Source organism: Taudactylus pleione, unplaced genomic scaffold (genome assembly GCF_031769625.1).
Source record: "Taudactylus pleione unplaced genomic scaffold, aTauple2 ptg000066l, whole genome shotgun sequence".
Classification (NCBI taxonomy): domain Eukaryota; kingdom Metazoa; phylum Chordata; class Amphibia; order Anura; family Myobatrachidae; genus Taudactylus; species Taudactylus pleione.
In genome coordinates this window covers 13705927-13718696 of record NW_028284468.1, presented here as the reverse complement: position 1 = coordinate 13718696, position 12770 = coordinate 13705927, and the positions used below count along the sequence as shown (strand labels likewise).

At 46.6% G+C, this 12770-nt stretch overlaps 1 protein-coding gene across 2 annotated transcripts in view; it reads left to right on the top strand.

Moving 5' to 3' along the window:
- Positions 1 to 12318, top strand: part of LOC148534454 (alpha-1,4-N-acetylglucosaminyltransferase-like) — a 39289-nt gene extending 26971 nt beyond the window's left edge. The window contains exon 2 of one of the 2 annotated variants that reach the window (XR_015877644.1): positions 11034 to 11120. Coding sequence is in view for 1 of the 2 variants with exons in the window: in XM_088466872.1 (XP_088322998.1) it covers positions 11034 to 11639 (606 nt within the window). In the remaining variant the exon portion in view is untranslated. Of the gene's footprint in view, positions 1 to 11033 lie in introns of both variants that reach the window. The other variant, XM_088466872.1, reaches the window with a different exon arrangement.
- The last annotated feature ends 452 nt before the right edge of the window (positions 12319 to 12770 follow it).

Below are 12770 nucleotides of genomic sequence, written 5' to 3'. Positions count from 1 at the left end.
AGGACATGCACACTTTAACAAACCAATCATTTCAGCGCCAGGGTCTGCCACACAACTGTGGCTGAAATGATTGGTTCGTTTGGGCCCCCACAAAACAAGCTGGCAATTAATCTGTCCCTGCACAAACTGGCTCTACGGAGGCAAGAAGTCGTCCTCATCCTCCTCATCCACAGATTCCTCACCCTCTTCAGTGTTATGTACATCCTCATCCTCACAGAGTATTAATTCGTCCCTGCTGGAACCACAGGTCCCTCTGTACGTTCTGGAGGCTGGTCTCCCTGGAAGAGTTGATCATTCATTTTATGAACATCATCTTCTCCACATTTTGTGGAAGCAACCTCCTACGCCTTTCGCTAACAAGGTTCCCGGCTGCACTAAACACTCTTTCGGAGTACACACTGGAGGGGGGGCAACTCAGGTAAAATAGAGCCAGTTTGTACAGGGACCTCCAAATTGCTTCTTTTTCCTGCCAGTACAGGTACGGACTGTCTGACATGCCTACTTGGATGCTGTCACCGATGTAATCCTTTAACAGACAGACGCACGCTTGTCGCTGCTGCTTTGAGGATTCAAGTGCGGCTACAGCCCACACAATTCACAAAGACAGAAAAAAAAAAAGAATATTTTTATTGTTTGTGGAGCACACTTTGAGGGTTACACCACCCTCTAACAGACAGACGCACGCTTGTCGCTGCTGCTTTGAGGATGCAAGTGCGGCTACAGCCCACACAATTCACAAAGACAGAAAAAAGAAGAATATTTTTATTGTTTGTGTAGCACACTTTGAGGGTGTCACCACCCTTTAACAGACAGACGCACGCTTGTCGCTGCTGCTTTGAGGATGCAAGTGCGGCTACATCGCACACAAGTCACAAACACAAAAAAAATAGTTTTTTATTTTTTGGAGCACTTTGAGAGTTACACCCCTTTAACAGACAGACGCACGCTTGTCACTGCTGCTTTAAGGATGCAGGTGCGGCTACAGCCCACACATTTCACAAAGACCGAAAAAAAAGAACAATATTTTAATTGTTTGTGTAGAACACTTTGAGGGTGTCACCACCCTTTAACAGACAGACGCACGCTTGTCGCTGCTGCTTTAAGGATGCAGGTGCGGCTACAGCCCACACAATTCACAAAGACAGAAAAAAGAAGAATATTTTTATTGTTTGTGTAGCACACTTTGAGGGTGTCACCACCCTTTAACAGACAGACGCACGCTTGTCGCTGCTGCTTTGAGGATGCAAGTGCGGCTACATCGCACACAAGTCACAAACACATTAAAAAAATAGTTTTTTATTTTTTGCAGCACTTCGTGAGTTACACCACCCTTTAACAGACAGACGCACGCTTGTCGCTGCTGCTTTGAGGATGCAAGTGCGGCTACAGCCCACACAATTCACAAAGACAGAAAAAAAAGAACAATATTTTAATTGTTTGTGTAGCACACTTTGAGGGTGTCACCACCCTTTAACAGACAGACGCACGCTTGTCGCTGCTGCTTTAAGGATGCAGGTGCGGCTACATCCCACACATTTCACAAAGACAGAAAAAAAAAGAACAATATTTTAATTGTTTGTGTAGCACACTTTGAGGGTGTCACCACCCTTTAACAGACAGACGCACGCTTGTCGCTGCTGCTTTGAGGATGCAGGTGGAATCTAGACGGGATTTGGAACCGAGGACACACTACCTCCATCAATTGTCTAAATCCCACTGCACTAATGTCGGATACCGGACGCACGTCTAACACCAACATAGCAGTCAAGGCCTCAGTTATACGTTTTGCTTCAGGATGACTGCTGTCGTACTTCATCCTCATCGCTAGGGACTGTTGGAGGGTCAATTGTTTAGTAAAAGTAGTGATGTTCCTACTTCCTCTCTGGGATGATGAACAACTCCCAGCAGCAGCAACAGCACTAGTAGGAAGTGGTTCTTGATCTTTCCCTATTTTATTTTTATCAGAGAAAGTTTGGTCCTCCATTTATGTTATATTGATATATATACGTGCGGCTAAAGCGCACACAAACACAGAAAATATTTTTTTATTTTTGCTGGAGAGTAGTGCACTTTGTGGGTTACACCACCCTTTAAGAAATGAGCCAGCCGGCTCTTTACTTATGGGACACAGGCGCACGCTTGGCGCTGCTCCTTTGTTGATGCACGTGCAGCCACAGTGCACACAAGTCACAAACACAGAAAATATATATTTTTTTGGTTTGGAGTGTACTTTGGGGGTTACAGAACCCTTTAATGGTCAAGCCAGCTGGCCCTTTACTTATGACACAGGCGCACGCTTGGCACTACTTTGTTGATGCACGTGCGGCTACTGCGCACACAATTCACAAACACAGAAAATAATTTTTTTTTTGGTTTGGACTGGAGTGTACTTTCGGGGGTTACAGCACCCTTTAACGGTCAAGCCAGCCGGCCCTTTACTTATGACACAGGCGCACGCTTGGCACTGCTTTGTTGATGCACGTGCGGCTACTGCGCACACAATTCACAAACACAGAAAATAATTTTTTTTTTGGTTTGGACTGGAGTGTACTTTGGGGGTTACAGCACCCTTTAACGGTCAAGCCAGCCGGCCCTTTACTTATGACACAGGCGCACGCTTGGCACTACTTTGTTGATTCACGTGCGGCTACTGCGCACACAATTCACAAACACAGAAAATAATTTTTTTTTTGGTTTGGACTGGAGTGTACTTTCGGGGGTTACAGCACCCTTAACGGTCAAGCCAGCCGGCCCTTTACTTATGACACAGGCGCACGCTTGGCACTACTTTGTTGATGCACGTGCGGCTACTGCGCACACAATTCACAAACACAGAAAATAATTTTTTTTTTGGTTTGGACTGGAGTGTACTTTGGGGGTTACAGCACCCTTTAACAGTCAAGCCAGCCGGCCCTTTACTTATGACACAGGCGCACGCTTGGCACTACTTTGTTGATTCACGTGCAGCTACTGCGCACACAATTCACAAACACAGAAAATAATTTTTTTTTTGGTTTGGACTGGAGTGTACTTTCGGGGGTTACAGCACCCTTAACGGTCAAGCCAGCCGGCCCTTTACTTATGACACAGGCGCACGCTTGGCACTACTTTGTTGATGCACGTGCGGCTACTGCGCACACAATTCACAAACACAGAAAATAATTTTTTTTTTGGTTTGGACTGGAGTGTACTTTGGGGGTTACAGCACCCTTTAACGGTCAAGCCAGCCGGCCCTTTACTTATGACACAGGCGCACGCTTGGCACTACTTTGTTGATGCACGTGCGGCTACTGCGCACACAATTCACAAACACAGAAAATAATTTTTTTTTTGGTTTGGACTGGAGTGTACTTTCGGGGGTTACAGCACCCTTAACGGTCAAGCCAGCCGGCCCTTTACTTATGACACAGGCGCACGCTTGGCACTACTTTGTTGATGCACGTGCGGCTACTGCGCACACAATTCACAAACACAGAAAATAATTTTTTTTTTGGTTTGGACTGGAGTGTACTTTCGGGGGTTACAGCACCCTTAACGGTCAAGCCAGCCGGCCCTTTACTTATGACACAGGCGCACGCTTGGCACTACTTTGTTGATGCACGTGCGGCTACTGCGCACACAATTCACAAACACAGAAAATATATTATTTTTTTAGCACTTGGGGGGAGCACCCCTGATGGACAGAGCACCCCCTGGACAACACTACAGCACCTCTTTAGGACTGGGCCACTGCACAGGACTTTGGAGTGGACACAGCCCCTATGGAGAACTGACTGCACAACACAGTCCAGCCAGCCCCTATGGACTTTGAAGTAGTGGACACAGCCCCTATTAACAACAGCAGCACAGCACAACACAGCCAGCCCCTATGGACTTTGAAGTAGTGGACAACAGCAGCACTACACTACACTACACTACACAGCCCTAACTCCCACCCTCCCTCTTCACTGTCCACAGCCGAGTGAGAAAATGGCGCCGACGTGGGTACCTTATATAGGATCCAAAACCCGCGAGACTCGGAAGGCGGGAAGATGACGTTTTGCCTCGATTTCAGAATCCGAGTCAGGCGGGAAAAGTCGAGCCTGACTCGGATCGGACTCGGATCGGGGGGGCTCGGGGGGGTTCGGATTTCAGAAATCCGAACCCGCTCACCCCTAGTTTATTTAGCTTAAACCACATCATATACTAACGGCCTACAATGGCTATCGATAGCTTAAATGCCTAACAATGGTTTCCTAATTCACTCTGTCTGAGTATATCAATGTCTGTATTGTGGTTCAATTTTTATAGGCATACTGGGTCTCATTCAGACCCGCTCGTGAGCGCTGTACGCTCGCAAGCTGGCCGATGGTGCCCAAGTGCACATGCGCACAACGGAGGGAGCTCCATCGTGCACATGCGCGAGACCTGGCGAGCGACGGGGAAGCCATTGCTCGGGGTCTCGCACCAAAGGGAGCGTGCTGTCGATGGTGAGTGACAGCACGCCCCCTTTGGTGGACGTGCCGGGGGCATGGCGGCCAGACGGAGGCGCTCCCATGGGAACGCCTACCGTCTGGATCCGGCCCCACTGACATCACTAGTGATGTCAATGGGAGTGATTTTGGCTCTGATAGAGCCAAAATCACTCCAGGGCTTGCAGCAACGAGACCCTACCGCAGGGTCTCATCGCAAGCCCGATGGTCGCGATGGTCTTGACCATCGCGACCATCATCATGGACGCTCGCATAAGCTGTGGGTGGTAACCCACAGCTATGCGAGCGTCCAAGAGGCCGCTCCAATTTTAGGTTGCCCGTCCCTGATTCAGAGCGAGCACTCTGGTCAGAGCGTCCGGCTCTGAATCAGGCCCCCTGTTCTGTGTGCAACGCAAATGCTCACTGTATCTTTGTTTATTCTTCAATCACTTGTCACAGACAAATCCACAAAACCCATCTTGTCAACCTTGAATGTTTAATGTAAGTATTTTATTTTAGTTATAGCTAAAAATTTCGTTTTGTGACTAGTTGTAAAATGGCGTCTAGTTTGCCATTCGCAAGATGGCGTCATGCAGATTCCGATTGTAAACAGATTGTGTCTTAGCCAATTATGTGGCTTCGACAGCATGTGCCAAACGGGTCCTGCATGATGGTACGCAGTGCAACAGCAGACTGTCAGTGATTGATAGTCAGCGATCGCAGTGACTACACAGACCCATCGGAGAGTGATTGACAGGAAATGCCGTTTGTGATGGTGATGGGGGGTGGTCGGCGAAACACAGGCGTTCCAGTGAGTTTAACCGCCATTGCATGGGCGTGCATAAATTATCCACTGCAATGCCCTACGCAGCCTGAGCCTCATATCATGCGCTGAAGTTAGCAATTTCTGAGTAAGCTCTGACCTTGTGCAAGTGTGCGTGAGGCTGTGATGGTACTTAATTGCACCGATGTTTTCACAGTCTTGCTAAACATTACGGATGTGTGTAAGGTAAAGTGGGCATCCTCATGTAGTGCTGCGGCATAGTGATCTCAATGAATTAGCATGCTATCGCAGTTGAACTGCGTGCGTAATAGCAGCTTTGATCGCGATCAAAGCTGAATAGGGCCCAGAGTCATCTAGATTAAACCTTATTGTCTCACCTGGCACGTCCTGCAAATGGTACAATGCAATGCACTCCCACAGGATTGTGTGTGCAACCCACTCCAGTCTAACAAGGTGCTGACCCTAACAAGCAACATCTATGTGGCCATACAGTACAACTGCACAACTACAAACTAACCAACCAGGGGTAAGATTCTGAGATGCAAGCAGTGCTGATGTTTTGCTACTGCACATGCACAAAATGTGTTAAAAACCTTCACTACGCATGCATGAAGTGTTTGATGGCATTCACAAATGCATACAGCATCGCTAACAGTTGTGAAAAGGTTTGCGATCCATGGATGATTCATAGAGGAGACTGGGAGGTGATCTAAAGTAATCGCAAAAAGGGTCCGTTTCATGCGTGTGTTTTGGCAGTGTAATGGAAGTGATTAGAAATACTAATGCATACCAATTGCAAATCCATTGCTTCAGAGGCCATGTTTAGTTGGATTTAAGGAGAGTAGCTAGTGTAAACTGTAGGCTATCACAAATGTCGATATTCCCACAAGCACTATTGCGAGAGCGTATGCAATCGCAGTTGCATTACCAATCATATCTGAATCAGGCCGTAGGTATGGAAAGCAACCTTAACTTTCTACGGAACTGTACAATATGGAAACATGTACAATGCAAATGAAATTAAGACAACAGAGAACAGGCAGAAAACAATTTGCAATGAACAGCAGGTACACCAAAAACTTGACTTTAATGGGGGCCTGACTAATGGGTAACATACTACAGAGGAACATGGGGAGATTTATATTGTCTACAACTATTTCAATCTACCGGGGTAATATCCTAGTAGGTGTGGGTCAATTTGATGTTTAATTATGGGCATAGCCTGGTTTGTGTGGGAAAATAGAGAGGGCAAAATGGGACCTCAAGGTGCGGCCCTGAATACACTCCCTGGAATTTACTAATGGGTCAATCGACCCTTTTCCTAACAAAATGAATTGGCCTAGTACAATAGGGTGTATTACAAAACCACCCTCAGTATATGCAGCTTACTTCCTGGTGATCTAGTGGGGTAAAATCTGAAGCCCAAGCAGGTGAAGGGGTATTCCAGCTGATGTCTTAGGGGCTTTAGTGGCCTGCAGATGGGCATCTACTGAACAGAATGCTTGGGCAATGGGGCACAACCTGGTGGCCTGATTGTGTTAAGGCCCTGTACTCTGGTTCTACCTGAGAAACGAAAATGTGTCCCATACAGGATCGAAGGCAGCAGACTAAAGGTAATAGCTCTTCCCTACTGTCTCCTTTGCTACCAGCATACTCTTGACATACTGTATCATCTTCTGGCCACTTCCAGCTATTGGCACTTTCTTCTTCTCTTGCATATTTTCCAGTGGTGCATGGTGTCTCTTTCATTACATACCGCTGTTTTAGTTCATGGTGATAATTCTCTATATATATGTGGTGCAGTACCTGTTTTAGGGGCCTATTCATCATGTTAATTATCGGGATCCGAATGGAACCCGATAATTAACATCCTAACTCACAGCGGCTGCCGGAGCAATTCATCATTGCTCCGGCGTGGTGACAGCTGATGCGAAATTAGCTGCCCCCGCAAGCGACTACAATGATCCTTTTTGGAGCAGTGAATCCTTTCACTGCTCCTGTCGGAGCAGTGAAGGGAGTGCACATGCTACAGGTCACGCATGCGCACAAGTGCCCCGGATTATGGCGGAAGGACCCGCATAGGGGCGGGGGGATCCTAAAGGATACCTCTTCACAACCCGGACCTTATTCCCATAGAGCAGTGGGATGCGATGCCGAAGCAGGAGCATTCGCCATCTGAAGATGGCGAATGCTCCCACAGTTAAGCTCGGAAAAAATTATATTTTATTTATTTTTATTTATATTATTATATTTTCGGAGCTTAATGAATACTGTCCCCATACTAGTGCGCCATTTCACCAGAGGAAGGTAAGCAGGAGATATCTGTGATACTAGTGTATGGGGACAGTGGGCCAATCCGTAAACAGAAGGTAAGTAGGAGATATCTCTGATACTAGTGTATGGGAACAGTGGGCTATTCCGCCACAGGAAGGTAAGTAAGAGATATCTGTGATACTAGTGTATGGGGACAGCGGGCCATTCCACCAGAGGAAGCTAAGTAGGAGATATCTGTGATACTAGTGTATGGGGACAGCAGTCCATTCCACCAGAGGAAGGTAGGCAGGAGATATCTGTGATACTAATGTATGGGGACAGCGGGCCATTCTGCAGAGGAAGGTAAGTAAGACATATCTGTGATACTAGTGTATGGGGACAGAGGGGGGCTATTCCGCCAGAGGGAGGTAAGTAGGAGATATCTGTGATACTAGTGTATGGGGACAGCGGGCCATTCCACAAACAGAAGGTAAGTAGGAGATATCTGTGATACTAGTGTATAGGGACAGCGAGCCATTCCGCCAGAGGAAGGTAGGCAGGAGATATCTGTGATACTAGTGTATGGGGACAGCGGGCCATTCCGCCAGAGGAAGGTAAGTAAGAGATATCTGTGATACTATTGTATGGGGACAGCGGGCCATTCCGCCAGAGGAAGGTAAATAGGAGATATCTGTGATACTAGTGTATGGGGACAGCGGGCCATTCCGCCAGAGGAAGGTAAGCAGGAGATATCTGTGATACTGGTGTATGGGGACAGCGGGGCATTCCACCAGAGGAACGTAAGCAAGAGATATCTGTGATACTAGTGTATGGGGACAGAGGGCCATTCTGCGAGAGGGAGGTAAGTAGGAGATATCTGTGATACTAGTGTATGGGGACAGCGGGCCATTCTGCCTGAGGAAGGTAAGTAGGAAATATCTGTGATTCTAGTGTATGGGGACAGCGGGCCATTCTGCCAGAGGAAGGAAAATAGGAGATATCTGTGATACTAGTGTATGGGGACAGTGGGCCATTCCGCCAGAGGAAGGTAAGTAGGAGATAGCTGTGATACTAGTGTATGGGGACAGCGGGCCATTTCGCCAGAGGTAGGTAAGTAGGAGATATCTGTGAGACTAGTGTATGGGGACAGCGAGCCATTCTGCCAGAGGAAGGTAGGCGGGAGATATCTGTGATACTAGTGTATGGGGACAGCGGGCCATTCCGCCAGAGGAAGGTAAGTAAGAGATATCTGTGATACTAGTGTATGGGGACAGCGGGGCATTCCATCACAGGAAGGTAAGCAAGAGATATCTGTGATACTAGTGTATGGGGACAGGAAGCCATTCTGCCAGAGGAAGGTAGGCAGGAGATATCTGTGATACTAGAGTATGGGTACAGCGAGCCATTCCACCAGAGGGAGGTAAGTAGGAGATATCTGTGATACTAGTGTATGGGGACAGCGGGCCATTCCGCCAGAGGAAGGTAAGTAAGAGATATCTGTGATACTAGTGTATGGGGACAGCGGGCCATTTCGCCAGAGGAAGGTAAGCAGGAGATATCTGTGATACTAGTGTATGGGGACAGCGGGCCATTCCGCCAGAGGAAGGTAAGTAGGAGATATCTGTGATACTAGTGTATGGGGACAGCGGGGCATTCCACCAGAGGAAGGTAAGCAGGAGATATCTGTGATACTAGTGTATGGGGACAGCGGGCCATTCCGCCAGAGGATGGTAAGTAAGAGATATCTGTTATACTAATGTATGGGGACAGCGGGCCATTCCGCCAGTTGAAGGTAAGTAGGAGATATCTGTGATACTAGTATATGGGGACAGCGGGCCATTCTGCCAGAGGAAGGTAAGTAGGAGATATCTGTGATACTAGTGTATGGGGACAGCGGGCCATTCCGCCAGAGGAAGGTAAGTAGGAGATATCTGTGATACTAGTGCATGGGGACAGCGGGCCATTCCGCCAGAGGAAGGTAAGTAGGAGATATCTGTGATACTAGTGTATGGGGACAGCGGGCCATTCCGCCAGAGGATGGTAAGTAAGAGATATCTGTTATACTAATGTATGGGGACAGCGGGCCATTCCGCCAGTTGAAGGTAAGTAGGAGATATCTGTGATACTAGTATATGGGGACAGCGGGCCATTCTGCCAGAGGAAGGTAAGTAGGAGATATCTGTGATACTAGTGTATGGGGACAGCGGGCCATTCCGCCAGAGGAAGGTAAGTAGGAGATATCTGTGATACTAGTGCATGGGGACAGCGAGCCATTCTGCCAGAGGAAGGTATGCAGGAGATATCTGTGATACTAGTGTATGGGGACAGCGGGCCATTCCGCCAGAGGAAGGTAAGTAGGAGATATCTGTGATACTAGTGTATGGGGACAGCGGGCCATTCTGCCAGAGGAAGGTAAGTAGGAGATATCTGTGATATCTCCTGCTTTATCCTCTTGATGAATGGCCTGATAACTTAATTTTCACAAATGCAGGTGAAAATGTGCATTTTCACCTGCTTTTGTGAAAATTAAGTGATGATGAATAGGCCCTTTAGACTGGTTTATGAAATGTATATTTTAATGGACATCAAAACACAAAAAAAAAGTAAACATGCATATAGCCATATGTGTTTTGCTATGAGTTTACATAGATCGGTCTTTGGCCCTCATTCAGAGCCGCTCGCTAGCGGCAGTGCGCTCGTTCCGAGTGATGTTCGCACATCTGCGCATGCGTACGGTTTTTAGTACGCATGCGCGAACCAGTCAGTGCGCCCAAAAATCGTTTGTACGCTATATAGCGAGTGCCTGCTATTTTGAGTGACAGAATGAGGCATATGTGGGTGGTAACAGGGGAAGGTGCTTGAAAACGGGGGAGTGGAATTCGAACGCAGGCGTGCTTAAAGGTCAAAACGGGCGTTTTAAGGGAGTGCATAATTAATACAGCAGCGTCATTGACCATGTCACTTGGTTTTTTTTAACTCAGAACTGCTCGCAAAATAGCGGTTGAAAACACCAACCACAAGAATAGCGAGCAGTTCATAAGCTGTACGATGTACTCGATTGTAAAGGTAGACATGTTAGAAGGTCAGCAGGTACAAATGGTCGATGCGATAATGGTCAACACATTTTTTGTTTTATTTTTAGGGTTAGGCACTTACTGTAGGGTTAGGGTTAAGCACTTACCCCGAAGGTTAGGGTTATGCACTTACCCCGATGGTTAGGGTTAGGCACCAGGAGCAAGGGTTAGGTTTACACACCAAGGGGAGGGTTAGGGTGAAGATTAGGGCTAAAAATAAATTAAAAATCATGTGTTGACCAATTTTGTGTTGATCATTTGTACTTGTCGACCTTCTTACATGTCTACCTTCAGTGTGTCAACCTTTTGTCTCTGTTGACCTTTTGTCCCAGTTGACCTATTGACTGTCTAATATCTGGTGTCTATCTAGACACTGATGACCTTTTTACTGTCTATCTGTTAATCCACACCCTTACCTTTATACAGTATTTTAAATACTGACACTTTTCTTTGTTTTTATTCTTCCTGCAGGTCAATCTAAAAGAAGAAATCCATTGGGTCCATGTTGCTTCTAATGGCTGTAGGTTGGCGCTGATATGGAAATTTGGTGGCCTTTATATGGATACTGACATCATCTCAGTGCGGACCATTCCACATCAGATCTTTCTGGCTGCAGAGCATTCTGGTTCTTCTAGCAATGCTGCCTTTGGATTCTCTTCCCATCATTATTTCCCCAGGAAATGTTTGGAAGATTTTGTTCGGTACTATAAAAGCAAAGTGTATGGACAACAAGGGCCGATTCTCTTTACCCGTGCTGTCAATCAGCTCTGTAACACAACTAAGTTTATGGACAATAGCGATCGCATATGTGGAAACATCACTTACTTTCATCCTCAGCGGCTTTATCCTATTTCATACCCAGCTTGGGGAAAGTATTACCAGGTGTGGAAAACATTGCCAACCTTCAATAACTCTTACGGTTTGCACCTGTGGAATTACATGAATTCTAATCATAAAAAAACAATGGTTCCTGGCAGTAACACATTGGTGGAGCATCTCTACCTACAGTACTGTCCTTCTACATATGCTGCAGTTTTAAGGAATGAGACAAATCCTCTTCAAAGAGACCACGTTTAGCAGCTACCAATTTATGTTAGACAAGTGTCAGCCTTTTGGACATATCCTTTAGGCAGCACAGGAAAATATGGATCTTGGTCACAGTGATTACTTTATGGTCACTTACTGTACATAAAACTGATTTGGCAACAGTAACAGTAACCATATAGTGAAATCATGCAAGTAACTAAAGGCTTTACCATGTCTCTCACTGTATTTTGATTGATGCAGGCATAATTGGACAAATATACATATATAATTTTACACTAAGCATTATTCTCTTACATACATTATTTTATCTATATTTTCATACCTATAAAGTAGTTTCCTGGAAACTGAACCCACCCAAACTTACCTGTTCCAAGTATATCTGGGTCCCAGCTTGAATCTTCTCCCCAGCTCCGGAAACAAAAATTGGGCAAAGCACCATTCTCGCGGTGTCGGATCTCCCATTTTATGGACCCGGAGTGCAGACTGCCAGATCCAACCAGCGGCCGCTGCCATGGTAACAAGCCGCTGGTTGGCTGAGAATGGCTAATCTCTAAGCAAATCAACATGTCCCCATAGACTTCAATGGGCCCATCTCAGCCAATCAGCGGGCTGTTACCATGGTAGCAACTGCTAGTTGCATCAGACACACAAGCCTGCACAAAATATATATATTTTTAAATAGCATGCGGTCCCTCTATTCTACGCATAACCAGCACAGTGCTTTTTTGAGGCAGTCCTGGTTGTGAAATTACAGGGGGATGATTATGTAGGTGTCCCCTGTATTTTACACAACCAGCACCAGGCTCCTGAGCCAGTCCTGGTTGTGAAAATATGGGGGAAAAAAGACTTAGGGGTCACCCGTATTTTACACAAGCAACACTGGGCTCTTTCTAACAGGGGTGTAATGCCACAGCAGGAGGACATGATTCACTGGGTCCCCTGGCAAAGCATTCAGCACCCCCTACTAGTCATCTTAGGCCAGGGATTGCTCAAGATGTGAGGAACTTCCCTCAATAAAGGGGTCCCCCTCCAAGGGACACCCCAGGCCAAGGCCGATAGCCCAGAGCTATGTTTAGCAATCCTGGTGATGGTAGGTGAGTTCATGGTGTTAAAGTTTTTTTTTTTTTCTACCGTCTTTTACATGGGACTATAGGGCCTGAT